Below are 19,959 nucleotides of genomic sequence, written 5' to 3'. Positions count from 1 at the left end.
TGAATATTTATATTTCTTAAAGCAAAACATTTTAACTCCATTTCTTTGTTGGCATGCATGGGGGCAAGAAACCACCATACTCTGCCTCCTAGTGGGGAGGAGTAGTGAGGATACTGGACCTACAGTACTGTATGAGGGTTTTCCAGGGGTTCCCCAGCTAAACGGTTTCTAGTTAGGAACCAAAAGGTTCCTTTCTGGGTCCTAACACGCAATCATTTAGCTGGGGACTTCTGGGTCCGTAATAAATAAAATGACAAATGAACACTGGGGATTTTTCAATGCAGATTGGAGTGCCAGAGATAAAAAATCATATCAAATGGGTTTTTTTTGGCCTAATGCCTATTAAACTGGGAGTTCTTGAAATAAAAAAGGTGGAGAATCACTGTCAAACACAGACTTAAAAGAATGATCTTTATGCTGTCCTACAGTATCTCAGTTGTTCTTCTACTGTACACTACAGTATGTTGCCACCTCCCCCTCCCTTTTTGTGTTGATCTGCGTCATTTCCAGTAAGAGGTTACCTCCAGTAAGAGATACGTGAAGATAACAGCCGCCACACCTCGGCTATGACTTTTAACAGTGTCTCAGGGGCCATTTTATTGCGGCATGTTGCTGCTTTATGGCATTTGCCAGGAACCATGTCGTCCAATCCATACTTTATGACTGTTGGATCCAAGTTAGCGCTTTGCCATTGATCCATTTATGAGGTGATCTAGAGGCTATGGACGGCACTTGAATCACAAAAAACACTGGCTAAAATTCAAGTAGACATTTTGGGGCAAGGATTTTAAACACCTGATAAAATGGCCATCGCCTGATTCTCTAATCGTAATTTACAGCGATGCCAACCATACACAGCTCTCCAACCTTTTTAAGTGTAAGAGTAAACTATATAGAGTATATGTAGAGTATATGTAGCCTACTTTACTTCAGAATTAGTATTTTGGGATACTTATTATATTGTGCATTATTACATTTCTATGAAGGGGAAAAAGTACATTATGAATTAATCACTTGAGCCCTATTTACAAGCTAACAATGTGTTGCACTGCGATGCATTGTGAGCTTGTAGATCTGCTATTTTCAAACATTACTGCTAGGCCTATTATCTTTGAAGATTTATGGAAATATGTGTTTTTGTTTTGTTTTTTGCAGGGTGGGGTGGAGGGGTTATAAATTAAGTTATAAATGTCAATAAAGCAATGTATTGATGCTAAAAAGAAAATGTACTTTGTAATGTTTACTTTTGAATACTTTTTAAAAGCATGCACTAAATACTTCAACTCAAGTACAAATTTGACAGAGCAACTTTCACTTTGTAATATTTGACCAGGAGTATCTATACTTTGACTCTGTACTGAGGATAGGGGCGGGTCCCGAACCTCAGGTCCAAGCAGGTACCGAACCGAACATGCTTGGGTACCGGGTAGTACGGGTCGGGTACCCATTAAAATAATTCAATTTCCCCGTCTGGTGTTGAGTACTTTATCCACCACTGCGGTTTTGGAATCTTACAGGTTCATGGAGGTCAATTACACCCTCTCAGAGTTACATCAGCAGTGAGGATTTGACAGTGTAGTGTAGCAGCCTATATGCTGTTTGAAGTAACGCAGGAAAATAAAAATCAACGTCAAACTACACGTGAGAAAATGCCAATGACAGACGTCCAGAGTTCATGCAGCATATACAGGAGTAGGGTGTAACTTTAACACATGCCGTCATGACCAGAGCAAATACACCTCATATACTGTACAGTAAACAAACAAATGGTCAGATAAGGGCAATGGTCACTAGTCCTGTTAAGAGCTATTTTTAGATTCCGTTTTTAAACAGTAAGATAACACCAAGTTCAGGTGCACTACTTTACATTGGGCGAGATTCAATTTAATTCATGAAAAATGGTGCTTTTTTTGGGAATGTTTTTTTTAAAATGTAATAATAAACGGGCCTGTAAAAATGTGTCCACGACCCACATATGGGTGTCTATAGATTAGCAAAAGAGCAAGGGGGTAGACCTACTTAATGAAATAAAGTCCACTCTTCATCAGAAAACCAAAAGTCTAGAGCGCAATCGTTCAACCGACCTTATGTACTCTTTGAACAACGGACCGCTTGTTCTCAACAAAGAGAGGGCGATGGGGGGGGGGGGGTCACTATGGCTATTTTATGGTACTGTTTATAGCTTCACTAGACTAGAGGAGGAAGCGGATGTCAATGCGGATGTCAATGTGGGTTAATCTGCCGTCGGTCTTGTTTGTTATCAAAAGCAGCGAGCCCGCTAGCTAGTGCGTGCGTGGGGCTCTAATGATGGTAATGTCGGTCGGCTGGTCACTTCAAACCATGTAGAGATCACACGATGAGGTGTAAGGAGCAACATGATCTCAAGGCCGCGCTGCTATCAGAGCTTTGAGTCTTATTATTGCAATAATTTGCTGCCCTTTGTTGGTATACTTATTCTATTTTATTGAAAACATGTTAGCTGGGGTAATTGTCACAGCTGGTTTGTGTTTAAATCAATCATAGTTTTGTTTTTGGATAGGAATTTGTGGAGGGCAGCGATCCAGGAATCCAGAGTTGGTGTTGGCTAGACCTCACTCTCGCAGCAAAAAAAATCAATCATAGCTGATTCACACTACCTTAATAAGAGTCATTTATACTTAGTTTCAAGCTGGTTTCGGGCATCGGAAATCGCTCTGCCTGCAATGCATTGTCAGCTTGTAGATCTGCTATTTCTGGTGCACAATACTTGCAACACGTTTATAGTCCTTTTATAGTCCTTTATAGTGTACTCCATGAAGATGGCTGTGACCCTTGAGCATGGCTGAGGGAAGTAGGGGTGCTGGGGGGGCTGTAGCACCCCCTCCCCGCAGGCACAGCCCCCCCTCGAACAGGAGAGAAAGAGAAAAAAAAGAGATTTAAATATGCTGTATCACAGTATTGGCACCTTATCCTGGTTAATTGCCTGTGTCAGTTCGTTCATATATAACTTGCGTGTGGAGAGGGAAAGTAAAGGCCACGTTTGCGTGTGAAAATGCGCGAAAATGCGCGTGCATGATGCGCGTGCACGCGCATTTTTGCGGCGCGCGCTATGCGCGCGCACCCCCAGGTACACGTACAGCCCCTGCTAGTGTAAAGTACTTCCCGCGGGCCTGCCCTTGAGGTTACAGGGTTCAAACATCAGGTTATCAGACTTTCCCGGCAGTCTGATAACCGTGGCCTGGATAAACAACATATAACATGGAAGGGTGCAGCATAATGATCTTCTTGAGAAACCGTTATCATTGTCTGGCTATACGTCATATGTGGGAAAACGAATTCATCGAGATAAGCTAGTGTCACGTGACGCACTAATCAACACAACTAACTATAGGCATGCCAGCGATTGTCCGTCAATTGACTAAAGGCAAACATGTACAGCATGGTCACTGCATTTATGTATATTTATTATTTTATTATATTATTATTATGATTTCTGATTCAGTTTGATAGTGTTGTAGTATAAAATGTGCCAGCGAAACCTGGCGTGAGGGAGGTTTTAAGAGAAACAAACACAAAATAAATAAAACTACTTAGTTGCCAGGAGGAACAATGTCAAAGGGAAGTTCCATGAAATATGGGACTACTTTTATTTGTATATTAAAGGATGGTTGCATTAACAATTTGTAATTGGTAATACATTACGGATATAATCACTATTGTCAACAACAGAAAAGGGGTGTTGTCCATTGAGGGTTTTCTTTTTTGACTGCTATTTGTTTTGTTTTTTTGTTTGTTTTTCTTGTCTCTTTCTTTTGTGTAAGTCATGTGTATTTTTTTGTGTAAGTCATGTGCTTTATTGTAAAATTAATAAAAAACTTTGATGACAAAAAAATAAAACAATAAATTACTGTAGTTGTGGACGAAAAGAACAAGAAAGACACTTTTTGCTATAGTTTTGATATCATACACCATTCTGATTGGTGGTGATACTGCCTTCCATTTGCGGGTGCACTGCAGGGGCTCATTTATTTGACCACAGCAAAAATCATGAACAGGCGTACAGAGACTTTGCACATTTATAGTAGTATAGTAGATTATTATTATTATTATTATTGTAGTTAGCTAGCCACAGTTTGTATATGAATTGGTTCAATGACCAACCATGGTGATATACTGTATTAGCGTGCGTGCGTGCGTGCGTGCGTGCGTGCGTGCGTGCGTGCGTGCGTGCGTGCGTCTGTCTGTCTGTCTGTCCGTGTGTACGCGTGTGCGTGCGTGCGTCTGTCTGTGTGCGTGAACTCTGTTCACATGGAGAAAATGAAAGTTCAGAAGGGTTAGCTTAATAAGTGACTCCAAGAAGGCCACAGTGGATGGCCATCTCTCTCCCTATGCCTGCCTCTTGTTATCAATGTAGGCAAAAAGAAAACACTGAGATCATATCCATGAAAAGTCCAGCCCCTCCCCTCTGTGTCTATTTACTGGCAAAGACCATAAGGTTTCCAGTTAACTACGTGCTACAATCACTTTTGGCATGTGGCCAAATCTACTTGTTCAGCAGGTATGTTGATCTAGTGGGAAGGTGTGTAATAGACTTTGTCACCCCATTGTGTGTGTGTGTGTGTGTGTGTGTGTGTGTGTGTGTGTGTGTGTGTGTGTGTGTGTGTGTGTGTGTGTGTGTGTGTGTGTGCACGTGTGCACGTGCGTGTGTGTGCACATGTGCGTGTGTGTGTGTGTGTGTGTATGTGTGTGTGTGTGTGTGTGCACTCTGCTCAGAGAGGGCTTATATTGTTACACCATACAGTGTAGGTTCAACATGGTTTCGTTTAACACCTTGAGGGCCCGGGCCTATTTAACACCTTGAGGGCCCGGGCCTATTTAATCCATTCATAAAATGTGCCCATCATTTATAGCGCCCGGACCACTTTTACCGGCGGACCGGAAGTTGTCTGTGTAGCAGCTAACAATAGCCACACCACTCTAGAGTCGATCGAGGTAAGAATACATCTATCGCGACTAGCGACTGGACCGCAGAGCGCACAGGATATTTTTTCATAATTAGACGGGATGATTTAGATCGCGAGTTATGAACGTTTTAAGATTTTCGTTTTCGTCCGCTAAACAGGCAGGGAACATTTTCGATGACGTGTCACTGTTGTGCAACACCGAGGATTGGGCAACAAGCGCTCCTAGGCTGTGGAGCGATGCGACCGGTTTTGATATCATTAATCTCCGTCCTATTTATCAATCTCCGTCTCGGGCAACTGACCGTGAACTTGAACTTGACGGTGATCTCCGTCTGGGGCCCTTAAGGGCATTAAAGACATAAATTCACTGAACCATTACTTTCATTCACTCTGTGGTTTTCTGTCTCAAATATCTGTGGTTCTAGCTCCTACTCTATCATAACATTCATTTATTATGGAAAAATCACACCCGTGTGAACTGAGTGGTGTAAGGTCTTATATAGACTGATCAGCTGTGGTCTGACGTAATGTCTGACGTAATGAAATCACACCCGTGTGAACTGGGTGACCATATAGCAACCATGCTAATTTTTTGGTACGAACAGACACGTAAACTAATGCTCATTTTTTGGGACGAACAGACACGTAAACTAACAAAGCCAGTTGTAGGAGTGGTTTACACCACTCAAAAATCAGACCAGTCTGAAGTGAGTGGTGCAACAGCACCCCCTATTGGCACTCTAAACATTGGGACACAGGGACATAGTCACATAGGTTGGGACATAGGGACAAAGCTGTTCCTGGTTGCACCACTCAAAAATGATATATTTTCCAGACAGAAGATGAATGCCTAAGTCCAAGGCTTACTCGATACTTGTAAGCCATGCATGTCCTTTCAGTCAGCCCACTTCCTCCAAAATAACTCTCTACATCTCTCTTGAAATCAAATTAATGTGAATTATGCGACCGGGGTGGTTTTCCATACACCAAACCATCCATCTTGCCCAAAAGCATAAAGGAGAAAGATTTAATCATCTTCTGACATCTCCTATAACTGGCTTTACCTGTTGGTTACCACGCTGATGCCAGCTAGCCCTGTCTGCCAGAGTAAACAGTATAAATGCCAGAATTGAACTTCGATGTGTTACCAAACAATGGTCCTGTTGGCCGAGTGCCGGTAAAAACAACAATGAAGGCATTATGGCCTAACTTACTAATCCTCCATGTCTCCAATCTTGGAATGAGATATTTACAATTTAGGCATTTAGCAGACACTCTTAAACCAGAGCGACTGTAAGTATACGCAAGAACAAGAACACAATGAACGTAATACATAAAATTCATAGAAATAAATAGTAATCTAGGATCATAAGTAAACCAAGAACATCTGTGATACGTCTAACAGTAGAATATCCGAACATTGAAACTATAAACACTATAGGATGCCAGATCAACAATGACCTGGCATCTGTCTATACATAACATACCATCTAAACTACATATAGCCTTTGCATACGCCTGCAAGGTTGTCGAGGCTAGGGCAAGTGCTACTGCAAGTGCTACAGGCTAAGATGGAGTCTACGTGAGTTTTCAGACTACGGTGGAAGATTAGGAGTGAGTCTGCAGTTCTAATTGCAATGGAGAGTTCATTCCATAGTTTGGGAGACAGAAGGCAGAAGAGTCTGGAATGTGTGGAGTGTTGTCACAGAGACCACACAGCTGAATAACAATTTGATCACTACTGTAACATATATATGTAGGCCTATAGCCTAGACAAATATAAACAAATATGTTTCGCAAGCACACACACACGCATGCACGCATGCATGCACGCACGCATGCGTCGCACACACACACACGCGCACACACACACACACACACACACACACACACACACACACATTGTGTGTGAACTGCAAACATTGCTGGACATTGCTGGCCCACAATAACCTACCTGGCCTGGTGGAGATCTGTGCTCCGAGGATATTTTTAAATGGTTTTAATCCTACCGCTCAAACTGACAGCTTATATAACGTCAACAATGTTGTTGTGTCCTTGTCTGCTCCTCTATTATTTCGAGTTCCTCAGGGATCAATCCTCTGACCTATTTTGTTCTCTTTATGGTTCATCTTTTTAGCCCTTTCGATTGTGTCTCATGCATTGTAATGCCGATGATGCACAGTAGTACTAGTATTTATCCACATCATTTAAATACTTTTTTTTAACGATATTCTTTTGTCTTTTCTGCCTAAAGTATACAACACATATGTGTATCAAAGTGTCATTGCCAACGGTCAAACGGTTCATGAGATATGCACGTTCAAAGTTTGAATTTTCAATTGAGTGCTATAGCGCCACCATTTGGCCAATCATCATGGGCTTCGCATAGTCACCGTTTGGCATGGCCCTCTACCAGATTACCGCGTTTTGCGAAAACCGACTGCACCGTTCAGTCAGAACTGCAATTTTTGGCGGAAGAAGGAGGAGGAGAAGAAGAAGAAGAAGAAGAAGAAGGAGAAGAAAAATAAACACAAAAGCAATAAGTGACCAAAGTCACTTCGTGACTTCTTGGTCCCTTAATAAGCAGACTTGGCAACCTGACTGTAGAAAGTAACAGTACAGTAAAGAACTTGGGGGTCATTATTGATTCTGAATTGAATTTTAATTCACACAATAATCATGTTACCAAGATTGCGTTTTTTCACCTTAGAAATATTGCACGAATCAGAGCCTATTTGTCATTGATGACGATGCAAAAACGCTAATCCACGCGGCCACGCCTTTGTTTTTTCTCGGCTTGATTACTGCAATGCACTTTTTTTTTGGACTGCCTAAGAAAACAACTGACCAAAATGCGGCAGCCAGAGTTTTAACTAAAACTAAGATGAGAGAACATATTACTCCAGTTTTAGCTTCACTGCACTGGCTTCCGGTTGTTTTTAGGATTGATTTTAAAATTATTTGACTTGTTTATTAAGCTCTCAATGGTCTCGCACCTTCCTACCTACATGACTGCCTGCCTAAATATGTCCCAAACCGCCTCTAAGGTCTTCCACTGCTAGCCTGCTCGCTTTGCCTAAAAAAATGGCAACTAAAAAATATGGGGAAGCAGCTTTTTGCTTCTACGGGCCGACGGCGTGGAACAAACTCCCACTGTACCTTCGACAGGCAGCCTCTGTGGACATTTTTAAAGCACAGCTCAATACCCACTTCTACACTTTTAATTGATCTTTACATTTTTTTGTTATTCATGTCCTCACTGTATTGCATTACTGCTATTATTTTTTTATGTTTATGCCTTGCTTTTCTTTTCTTTCTTTCTCCATTGCTTTGTAAAGCACTTTGAGCTGCATTTCATGTCATGAAAGGTGCTATACAAACAAAGTTGTATTATTATTATTATTATTATTATTATTATTATTATTATTATTATTATTAAATGTAACGATCAATCAAGATGGTTTTCATACAGTAATCATACATCATGTGATCATTTACATCAGGGGTGGGCAACTGGCGGCCCGGGGGCCACATGCGGCCCCCACCTTCACTTAATGTGGCCCTCAGGTTAATGTCAGAATACTGATATAATATTGGTTTCAGCTGTTACTATTCCACAACATGCAAACATGACCCGCTTGAATTACTTCAGTCTAAATTAGTAGCTCATTGCTCAGCACAAGTAGAATTAAAGGCATTTGAAATGACATAAAAATGTTAATTTTCAGGATTCCAATTTGAAAATAGCAAAAATAGCCGATCTACGTTTTGAGCTTGTAGATCGGCTATTTTTGCTACGACAGTAATATATGGCCCTAGGGAGTGAGTGTGGAAATATAGTGGCCCTCTCCATCGTCAAAGTTGCCCACCCCTGATTTACATAGCTCCCTGCCTTGATATTGGTTTTAGCAGATATGGCAATATAGGCTACAGAATGAAATGAATGGACAAATGATCAACCAGTCTTTCTTCAGTTACAAGTATGAAAGAAGCAAGACAATAATTGCCCAGAAATGAAACAGCCGGTCTAATAACATGGCTTCCATGTGGATCTGAGACGTCATGTTGATGACGTCATATTGACACTGTGACCTGTGCTGTGAAGTATATTATTATATTATATATTATATATTTCAAAAAGTATAAAATGTAAAAACATAATTTGACACTGATTGGACCAGTGGTTTGCAAGATTGCAAGGACACAAATTTCTAACAGAGAAAAGAAATCAATTCTTAATGTATAGTTGTGCAGTCATCTGACAAGACAAACAGCAAGATATGTTAATGACAATACCTTGATACGTGATATTATAAATAAATAACTTATTACAGACAGAATGGGAGGAGAATTTGTGCTTCTTAACATTGCTGGCAATGCCTTGTAATTAAAGATCAAGGTTTTAGGCTACTAAGACAAAGCATTGGTAAATTTTGGCCATGTTTATGAAAAAAGGACTTGGGGGCCTCTTCTAAGAATCTTTTTACATGTACACACAAGCACACACACAGATACATGTCATGAACACACCAATTCATCTGGTCTTAACACCTACATATCAGTGATCTTCATGTAACGGTTCATTGGCATTTTGCAACACATTTTGCAAAGCTGCTCCATTCATTGTCAAATAGCAAGAAAGCAGTAAACCCAGAGACAGTCAATTTCCTTTGTGTGGACACCATGCCTATGTGTTTACAAGCCAATACGCTCTATTGGTTGGGAACAGTTATATGAACTTCAGCAGTCTCTCTCTCTCTCTCTCTCTCTCTCTCTCTCTCTCTCTCTCTCTCTCTCTCTCTCTCTCTCTCTCTTACACACACACACACACACACACACACACAAATTCATCCAGGTGTGCGATCGCATGCACTCGCACGTGTGCACACACGCGCACACACACACACACACACACACACACACACACACACACACACACACACACACACACACACACACACACACACACACACACACACACACACACACACACACACACACACAGAGAGAGAGAGAGAGAGAGAGAGAGAGAGAGAGAGAGAGAGAGATGTTATTAGAAAGACATCATCTAACCATGTAAGTTATTTTTTAATTGGAAAATGACTCACTCACGTCCAACCAGCCAAGGCCATAAATTGCATTGCACTCAAATGTTTGACACATTGACTGATTGATTGATATATGTTATTACAACTGCACAAGTGATGGACAATCAGCAGTCTAGCTAAACTAGGGTCCTTTCTAAATTAAATTATACCTTTATTATCCTGCAGTCGTCCATAGTTGGAACAGCAGTTATAGTAGGTAAAGAGTAAGGAAAAATAAAATAAAATAGTGTACAAGCAGGGGTTTTCAACTGATTATGAACCAGGGACCCTCCACCCTGGTTGAGAATCAGCCTGGGGACCACTGTTGTGTTTGGAGGGGGGATATGGGCGTGATGAGGGGAACAATGTACCTTCCATATCAAACTCATGTTGCTGTTCATTGCAACGTACTGTATGTATGAGCGAAATAAAATAAAGAGTCCATTACAGTAAGTGCTTCATAAGTGTCTCACCGTATCTTGTCAATAATTATCAGTGCAATGCCAATCAAAAGTGTTGCAATCACATGCATACTGTACTTCAGTGTTGTCTTGCTGTGGTATCAGCAAAGCTAGCGTGGGAACTTCTATGGCAAACTGATAATATATGAACCAGTATTTGCTTAAAGGTATATTCAGTGATTTGACTTAATTCAAATATCACTTGTTTTTTCTTTTTTTCTGGACAATCCTCCCTACTATAGAGTGTGCTGACCATATAAGGAGTTCCTCCCTGTCCACAGTGAGCCCCTGGGGTCAAAAAACCCTAGTTTCAGTTTTGGGCCTTCCTCCAATCATGATCGAGTGGGGGCGGGCCTTGGTGCACATGCTGTTGGCCTGTTGCACTTCCCCCCACTGTTTTGTTACCGGGGCGGACTGGGTGGTTTTCCAAATCACCCAAATCACTGAATGCTCCTTTAAGCTACAAATACATGTCATGCTCTATAGCTAAAGTTAACTATCATTTAGCATGTATCGGAAGTTCTGATGAAGATGAACAGTGGTCCAAAACCTAACCCTCTGAGATGTCATGTTGAATATTGCCAGCCTATCTTTTGTTGTATCTGCCTGGAATGTAACTCTTTTGAGTATAGATTATTTAATGAATTCATGGAATAAGTGGAGAATGATTGACACAGCAAAAACGCTTTTGAGAAGGTGCACACAAATTGCGGCAACATTCTTCAAAATACAAAGTTTTTGTGGAGCAACGTGTCACACTCGCCACAACACCAAGGGGCAGAGAGGCTTGAATTTTGAAAAGCAAGTGTTAAGAGTAATGCAAACTAACTTAAAGGAGCATTCAGTGATTTTGGTGATTTGGAAAAAAACCTGGTCCACCCCGGTAACAAGATGTGCACGTGCACACGCACTACAGTCGGGGAAGTACAACAGACCAACAGCACGTGCACCAAGGCCCGCCCCACTCGATCATGATTGGTGGAAGGCCCCTCTCATCCTGATTGGATGAAGGCTTTGCCACCCAAAGCCCAAACCGAAACTAGGGTTTTTTGACCCCAGGGGCTCACTGGGGACAGGGAGGAACTCCTTATATGGTCAGCACACTTTATAGTAGGGAGGATTATCCAAAAAATAAGAAAAAATAAGTGATATTTGAATTAAGTGAAATCACTGAATATACCTTTAAATCTTCTTCCCCAATGGGGCATTTCACAACACAGAGTCCCTTTACTCCTTATGAGTCTCCAGAGGTTGACTACAGAATGAGAGACAACGCTAATTAGAATATATTCAGTAACAATGAATATCTTGCTGAGAACAGTGAAGTGTGTGTGTGTGTGTGTGTGTGTGTGTGTGTGTGTGTGTGTGTGTGTGTGTGTGTGTGTGTGTGTGTGTGTGTGTGTGTGTGTGTGTGTGTGTGTGTGTGTGTGTGTGTGTGTGTAGCATATGCCCGACGATGTGTTCCTCTCCCAGGAGAGTGGGCCTCTGACCAAGCAGCCTGGCCTCAGTCAGTTTTTATCTCCGGCTAAGTGTTGGTGTCGCCCATCATTTCAGTCTGATTGAGTATGTACGGGCCTACGGGGGAATGAACCGCCCCTCAATCAACCTGCCGAGGGTCAGAATGTCAGATAGAGAGCTCCACTTACCTCTGGGAGGATGTACCTGTATGTCAAGGCGAGCCCACATGCAGTGACACTACAAAATATCTTGGAATTTACATCCAGACCCTTGCAGTTACTATACTGTAACTATTGGTGTCATTAGATTTATGGCTAGAACAACGAAGAATATAAATTCCTGTACACTTTCATTGGAAGATTAGAATTTTCTTTTACTAAATACAATAATAATGTTAAAATGACTTTTAAGGGAACTGTTGATGAAGAAAGAGTTTAGCAAAGCTAGAAGTTATTATACTACACAAACAAGTAGTAGTCTGTATCTCAAATTACTTTTGACACACGTACATCTTCTGCAGGTCTAACACAATGAAATGAATAATTGAGATATCTTTCTCAAAACAATGTGAAGTGATATCTACTTTAATGCAGCGCAATATTTGTCTTTTTCAGCCATTACAAAGGATTTTGTTTTTATGTTACCATGTTTTGACAATGATGGATTAGTCTGTGGAACCATTATGTGAACAAAAACGATATCCTATTAGCTGAGAATGTGACAAGGATTTTGAATGCTCATACATAGGCATTTGAAATGATCCACATACAATTATACAGGTGTACCGTCAAAATGTATTTATTTTAAAAAAACAAATAGAACAATATGTCATACATAAATAGGGATAGGCTATCCCAAAAGATACATTGTGAGATTTACTTCTCAGACATGATATTAGGTGATCCATAGATGATAGGAGACCCACTTGCACTTGATAGCAAGTGAACAATCATACAGAACAGGTGCACATGATTTCTTACTGATTCATAAAAATAAAACAGATACAGTATTATGTAAGATCTGTGACATAAGCCCTTCTGAATTTAAATGGAACCTCGTGTAAACACATTCCATATTAGAAAGAAACAATGTGGTGTACTTCAATACAATGTTATAAAAGTCTTAACATAATATGTTATAAAAGTCTTAACGTAATATGTACAGTATATTATACTGTACATTGCCTTCATCCTTTCATTCTTTCTTTCCCTTCTACTGCTACAAAGATAACGATACCTCAATCGCAGATGACGTGTAGAACAACAATAATTAAGTGTTACTTTTGGGGGCTATGTGGACAGTTTTCACCTGTCTATAAATATAAAAATAATAATAATATGACAATAAAATAATACATTCGTCAATAACAACGTAAAATGTATGCAGTGCTGTAATACAATCATCAATGCCCCACATACCAAAGGTGAAAGATGGACAGGAAAAAGTCATAATCTAAATGCTTTCAGAATAATATTGTTGGGATCATCTCCGAAATTGTTGTATCACCAAAATCGAATACATTGATACAACTCTTTACTTTGTTAGTCGCTAGTTGGCTGTGATAACACTTGAAAGCAATATCCCAGTGACTCAGTATACCACGCACACTGTAGCTCATACTGAGAGGTTCGTACTGAGAATCGATGTTAAAATAATAAAAATACAAAAATAAAACACTGGACAATATTAAGGTTGGTTCATAAAACCTACTGGAGCCAATAACTCTGGCTTACATTTTCTGCAACACCTCCCCTTTACGTGGGAAGTAAGTGTCTTTAACATGAGGGGTAGGTACAGTGCATGCTGTCATCCTAGAAGATATACTGTACAACGGACAAGTCTGTCACCCCCGTTCCGTGCTTGACAGCTCCTCACATGGCCATGCCGATCTCATCTGGCTTCCAACCACTGGAGTTCTTCCCAAACTTGTAGACCAGTCGCCTGCCATCCACCCTCTCCAGAATCTCCCTCTTGTAGTAGTACCTTTGGAGAAAGGTAGTTTGGGTTATAGGCCTATACTTTATTGAGTTTCAAGCTCATGCATATACGCATATGACTGGTTGATAGATAATAATAATAATGAGTACATTTATTGAAATACATTGTTGTTGCTTTTGGTCAATTTCATGAAAGAATTAATTAATTAACTGGTGTCAATTAAAAAATTGACACAAAAGAAAAACTCTTGCAGGCTACCTATTTTCATATCCTTTAATACTGTATAGGCTAAAGCAGCTGTTAGCTGTTAGCATGTAGGCTAACTCACCTCATGGCACGGCTGAGTTTCTCATACGTCATGCTGCTGTTTTTCTTTTTTTGGCCCCACATCTGAGCCACGGCCTCGGACTTGAGGAACTTGAAGACCCCCTCGCGCCTGTCCTCCCACTTCATCATCCCCTGGTTCCTCTCTGGGTGGATCAGGATGTCGCGGATGAACTCCCACAGGTGGGTTCCACGGGGTACTGCAGAGAGCACAGGGACAGCGTTAGAAAAAACGGTTGTGTTTTTGTTCTGTTTTGTTTTGCTTTTATGCTTGCGAGTGTTTGTTTGTGTGCGTGCGTGCGTGCGTGCGTGCGTGCGTGCGTGCGTGCGTGTGAAAGAGTGTGAGAGTCTGCATGTGGCATGAGAGTGATGTGTAACTTTGATTAAAAAAAAGACATGCAAAATGAATGCAAAGTGTACACCCACTAAAACAGCACATGCACTATACGATCTTCAGTATATTAATTTAACTGTGAGTGTAAAGTAAGTAAGTAAGTAAAGGGTAAATAAAAAAAGAAAAGAAAAGGAATAAGCATGCTATGGCCTGTGTCCAACAACTCTACTTAAAGTCTAAACTGTGGGCTTACCATGTTTGCTTTTCTTTGGGTGGCTGAAGTAGTTGTTGCCATGGTGTCTCTCCAGTTTAGGAGGTCGTCCCCTGGGTCTCTTTGTTCTCAGGTCTCCTTTCTCCGTCTTGATGTGCACTTCTGTCAACAGAGCAGTTCACATTTTATAAATTTGGAGACATAACAAGCAGTCTTTGACGACGTGAATGAGTTGGACTAATTGCTGGCTAAGGAATGAGTCAATATGCCTAGACAAAAGGTCTCAGCAAACCTATAAATCTTTCATTCAACTTCTTTTCATGTTGTTTTGGTGATTGTATAGTATACTCACTTGCAATCTGAGGGTAGGAGAACTCAGGGTCTGAGTCGCTACTGCTCCTGGACTCTGGAGAACTTGGGTTGTGGAAGCTAAATACACCACCTAGAGAGGGAGGGACAAATGTTTGTTTAAAGTAGACAAGACAAGACAATAGAGAGGAACATGATATAGATTGTGGCATAATAAACTAAGCAACACTCACCAGTGGAGGACGAGCTGTATTCACTGTCAGAGGGATAGTCCATATGCAGTGGAGTCATGGCCATATATGATAGATCTAGAGCGGTCTCGTATTCAAACTCCTTCTTGATGTTGTCTACTGTTGACAGATACAGTATCAACGTTAACTACTGTATCTATGTCGTGATGTCATCCGTGAAGAGCCACGGGCTCAGTGAAATGCTGCTGCTGGTATGTATGGCTACCTACCTTCGTGAACTTTGACGGTGCTGAGGCGAGGGAAGTTCGCACTGAGAGAACCGAGAGGAAGGTCCAAGTTTTCCAAGAAGCTGTCCAGGAGTTGGCATGCCTCATCGTTCAAGTCTGTCCCTGAGAGACTCTGAAGCTCTGGAGAGGGAAAAAAAGAAAAAAAAGAGGAAAAACATGAGGCATGATAAAATTAAGTTAATGTAAGTTATATAAATGGAAGAATCGACAGAAAGAAGAGTTACAACAAGCATTTTTTTCAATAAACAGACCTGCATTTGCATAAAATGTCAAAAGTATATCAAGGTGTTTCAGTCAATAATATCAACGCAATGCAAAACCAGAGGTGCTCGATTAGCACATTTTATGTACCATATTTTATCTTGAGGTCCAGGAGACTCTGGTGGAGGTGTGAGCCGAGCTGCGTTCCAAAGACGGCCAGAATCTGGTCATAGCTCATTTGGCACAGAGTGGGCCCGTCCACGGCACAGTAGGCCACGCTCAGGGTGCTTGCATCAAACTTGGTGTTTTCAATGAGGTCACTGATCCAGTCCAGAACATTCCTCTCTGACCAGCTCTGGGGGTTGATCTGCTTGTACCACTGGCCTGCTGGAAGAGAATCGGTGTGTCAGTGAAAGTGGATTGTTTGTCTTTTCTGTATAGTGAAGTTGTGTCAATTCTTCAGTGGTAGTAAATGTTTGTGTTTTGTCTGGGTCAAAACACTTGTCTTTGAAGTATATCTTACTAGATCTCTACCTGTTAAACCACTTGAGAAGTAGACTGGCTTGTCACTTATTTTGGGTCAACGAAAACCAGGCAAACAAAGCCTGGGCTCTTTTAACAATGAGAAGGCAGGCTGTTTGCCGGGCGGGTATGTCGAGTTAAACATTGGCCCTGCGGTGAATGATTGAGCCAACAGTGTCTGAATGAGGTCATAGCGAGGTTCAGCACAGCTAATGGCCTTTCTGTCTGTGGTTTAGAAATAAAACGCCATGTTTGCTGTGAGATTAGAGAGCCAACGTTCCGCAGTGACGGCACTGAAACTGCTATCGCAGTTTCACATTGTTATCACATGCTGGATAGACTAGTGAGTCCCTAAACACGATTCGGAAAAAAAACATCAGAATTCAAAAAGCAGAAACATGGCCCCTAGACAGGACATGATTCTTAGGTTACACTTGTTTATTTTATTATTATTATTATTATTATTACAATCAATTGTAATTGAACAAATTAAGCCCCGTAGAAACAATACTGACTGTGTATTACATTCTAAAAGATGTTCTGTTGAAATTTGTAGACCTACGGTTGAGGCTTTACATTTATAATTTAAAAAAAAAAGTACCAGCAGCAGCATGCAAATGCAACAGTGAGCAGTCTGAACACACAATGCAGTGCTGTTCCAGTCAGCCACCACCTCCACCTCAGTATTCTGTTATTCTTACCCATCACGCTGTAGCTCAGGCTGGGCATGTGCAGCGTGTCGATGCTGGGCAGCAAGGTGGAAGCAGCAGGATGCTGCGGGGAGGACTCCAGGCTGCCATTATGGTACATGGTCAGGTTGGCGTGGGTCAGGATGCTGCTCAGGCTCAGAGATGACATGGATTCACTGGTCGAAAAGAAGAGAGAAGAGTAATTGGTCAGCATAAGCATCGACGTATGAATAAGAATAAGTAATAATGGTATAACTAAACATGCGGGCCAAGTGCATTGTGTTCTATTGAGAAGCAGGTTTGAATGGGTAATAATTTATTTAAAGTCGAGTAAATTACTAACACGTGTTATTTTCCCTATAATGTCTCAGTGTCAGTGTCACTTCATGCAATTTCGTGGATATGCAGTACCTGATGAGTCGATGAGCAGCAGGCTGTGCGGCAAATAATAGAGGTCCAAGATAATCCAACGTGTGAGTCCGCTACTCTGTGATTCCACTGTTTCTTCTGAGTAAATCCTTCAGTCTTCTCTCCCTCTTATCTCACTGTCAGAGGCAGAGATGCACCTGTTGCTACTTTTACCTGCCTGGATGTCTTATAGTCAAAGGTGGAGCGGCGGGGGCGGGAGGGCGGGGGTGGGGGGGGCTTAGGTGAGATGGGGCTTTCCACCGGAGCTGTGGACACGCCTTCCCCTTTGCCGAGAATCTATGTAGAACAAAACAAGCCTTCCCTCTATTATGCGCTACAACGGTGTTAACCCCTTCTCACTCAGACACGCACACACACACACACACACACACACACACACACACACACACACACACACACACACACACACACACACACACACACACATACACACACACACACACACACACACACACACACACACACACACACACACACACACACACACACACACACACACACAGCCTAATCCCTCTTCTCTTTTGTCTCTTAAGTCTTTTGCTCCGTAGTCTCTCTCCATTTCTCCATCACTTTGTTTGCCTCCTTCTGTCTCTCACACCCGCCTATAAAATAATAAAAAAGGCAAGCAGTAGTCAAAGGGTACATGGGTGGCTGATGGATAAGAGCTGGGTGAGATATGGAGATATGGACAATTTTACATCGTTTCTATAAATAGCAACAGCTTGTTATCACACACAACTGTCTGGTCAGGTTTTTTTGTTGTTTCTTGTTTTCCCTCCATGATGTCATTAATCAACATTGAGCTACATAGTGTCATTGTTAAAATGACTTCATTGAGGTCCTTGGGAAATTTCATTGCACCAAATAGTTCCACCTCAACAGTACACAAACAGTACATTACACTGTAACAAATAGTTCCACCTCAACAGTACACAAACAGTACATTACACTGTAACAATGCTGAGCATTTACTTATAGTCAGATTTCCACAAAATAATGCAACTCAAGTTTTTAAAGGTGACACACATTTACGTTAAGATGTTTGAATTGCCTGCTTCGAAAAATCTGCCATAACTTGTAGAAAGTACACATTTCTACAATTTTAGAAATTTTAGGCATGCGCACGCACGCACGCACGCACGCACGCACGCACGCACGCACGCACGCACGCACACACCATATGCATTTACAAACACATTCAGGTCTTTGTGTTTATCTCTTTGGAATGGAATCTCCGCTGCCAATATTTACCATTGACCCTGACACCATGAGCTGCACCCTGCAGGCCTTTCTCACTAACTTTATCTCTCATTCCACTCTGGGAGGGCGAGGGAGGAATGGCCAAACTGCCATGCTCAATTATTTACATAGCCAACACCCAAATATATTAGTGCAAAGCACGGATTTGATAATAGACACCATGGTTTGGATACATTTGAAGTCTCATGGCAGATCAAATGACCAAATGACATATGTTCAGCTAAAACCATCAGACTAGTCTTTGTTTTGTTTGTTTTTCTTCTGTCAATAGCATACTGTGCATGACAGCTAGGCCTTAGTTTGGATTTGCCTGGAGTGAAGTTGGGTCAGTTTAACTGAGTGGTAGGCCTACTTAAATTCAACTGGTAAACAAATTTAACCTCCTTGATGGAGGTGAGTGTTCAATTGAATTCAGATTAATTAAATATGAAGGACCCCAATGGAAATGAGCCATAGTGCTTTCTTGGGTTATAAATCCTCTTAGCAGACCTTGTATTGAACTGTACTTTACCGTGTTCAAATGGCACATCAATTGTTTTAGACTAAAACAGCGTACTCACGTAAATGAGTAAGCTGGAGAGGTTTTGGCTCAGGACCGAGCTGCTCAGAGAATCGTTGTTGATGGCCTCAGCCTCAAGAAGGGAAACACGCCACGTCATTAAGTGATGATATGTTTATGTAGATGGTTGATTAACATTCCATGAGTTGTCTTTATCCCATAGTACACGCTTTACCAGCCTGACCACAAGACCACAGTCTGCCAAGAAACATGCTGGAATCTGCCAAGAGTCATGCTGGAATACACTCATGGAAAAACTTGTGGACAAACTTGTTAGTTCGCTTAAACTGATCTCTGCTGGCATGCTGCCGTATTCACTAGCCTTACAACTAATTATCAGTAATTACTAATTTGTGTTTACGTCTGGTCCTGAATGAACTGCATTGTTCATTTGAAATTCTATTCAGCAGCCATAGAACTGTAGAATAAAAAATGGAGAGTGTACAATGTATGTAAATAAAACACCAAAATAAACCTGTAACCACTTTCAATTTAGCATCCCTATTTTGGGCATGCCATTATATATGCAAAAAAAGAGGTTAGACTAACACACAAGTACACTGAGGATTTTGGGGGGCATGCCTTAGTCCGACGTCCCCTTAGCCCCCTTTTGCCGGTTAAGACTCCGCCTGCGGTTAGGGTTAGGGATTTTACGGCGTACAGCGCACCATCTACAGCTGTGCATATCTGATGGTTTCGAGAAATTGGATCCAAATGTCCTTTATAAGATGCATGCATATTCAGTTTCAGTCTGGA

General features: G+C 41.3%; 1 protein-coding gene and 1 long non-coding RNA gene across 3 annotated transcripts in view; one reads left to right on the top strand and one right to left on the bottom strand.

Annotated features, from left to right (window-relative positions):
- Positions 1 to 19,959, top strand: part of LOC306929734 — a 231,748-nt gene that overhangs the window by 188,745 nt on the left and 23,044 nt on the right. The gene's annotated exons all lie outside the window — the stretch shown is intronic.
- elf3 (E74-like factor 3 (ets domain transcription factor, epithelial-specific)) lies at positions 13,427 to 17,486 on the bottom strand. Of its 2 annotated transcripts, none has more exons than XM_079509869.1 (9): positions 17,367 to 17,486; positions 16,968 to 17,131; positions 15,895 to 16,131; positions 15,526 to 15,663; positions 15,299 to 15,415; positions 15,109 to 15,198; positions 14,799 to 14,918; positions 14,216 to 14,411; positions 13,427 to 13,932 (listed from the first exon to the last, which is right to left on the bottom strand). In XM_079509869.1, the coding sequence occupies exons 2-9, from the start codon at positions 17,122 to 17,124 to the stop codon at positions 13,821 to 13,823; spliced, it is 1,167 nt and encodes a 388-aa protein (XP_079365995.1). In that variant the 5' UTR covers positions 17,125 to 17,131; positions 17,367 to 17,486; the 3' UTR covers positions 13,427 to 13,820. The 2 variants fall into 2 exon arrangements, with proteins under 2 accessions (XP_079365995.1, XP_079365996.1); XM_079509870.1 differs by having other exon boundaries at positions 15,895 to 16,128.

This window comes from Electrona antarctica (assembly GCF_951216825.1).
Source record: "Electrona antarctica genome assembly, chromosome: 9".
Classification (NCBI taxonomy): Eukaryota; Metazoa; Chordata; class Actinopteri; order Myctophiformes; family Myctophidae; genus Electrona; species Electrona antarctica.
The sequence above is the reverse complement of the archived record's forward strand: the minus strand, read 5'-3'. Positions and strand labels throughout refer to the sequence as shown.

Excerpts from the sequence above, each read along its gene's own strand:
- elf3 (XM_079509869.1), bottom strand. The coding sequence starts at position 17,124 with ATGTCATCTCTGAGCCTGAGCAGCATCCTGACCCACGCCAACCTGACC. Across the intron at positions 14,919-15,108 it reads CTCCTACCCTCAGATTGCAA|AAGTGCACATCAAGACGGAG; the intron begins GTGAGTATACTA and ends CTCTGTTGACAG. Across the intron at positions 14,412-14,798 it reads CCCAAAGAAAAGCAAACATG|TACCCCGTGGAACCCACCTG; the intron begins GTAAGCCCACAG and ends TGCTCTCTGCAG.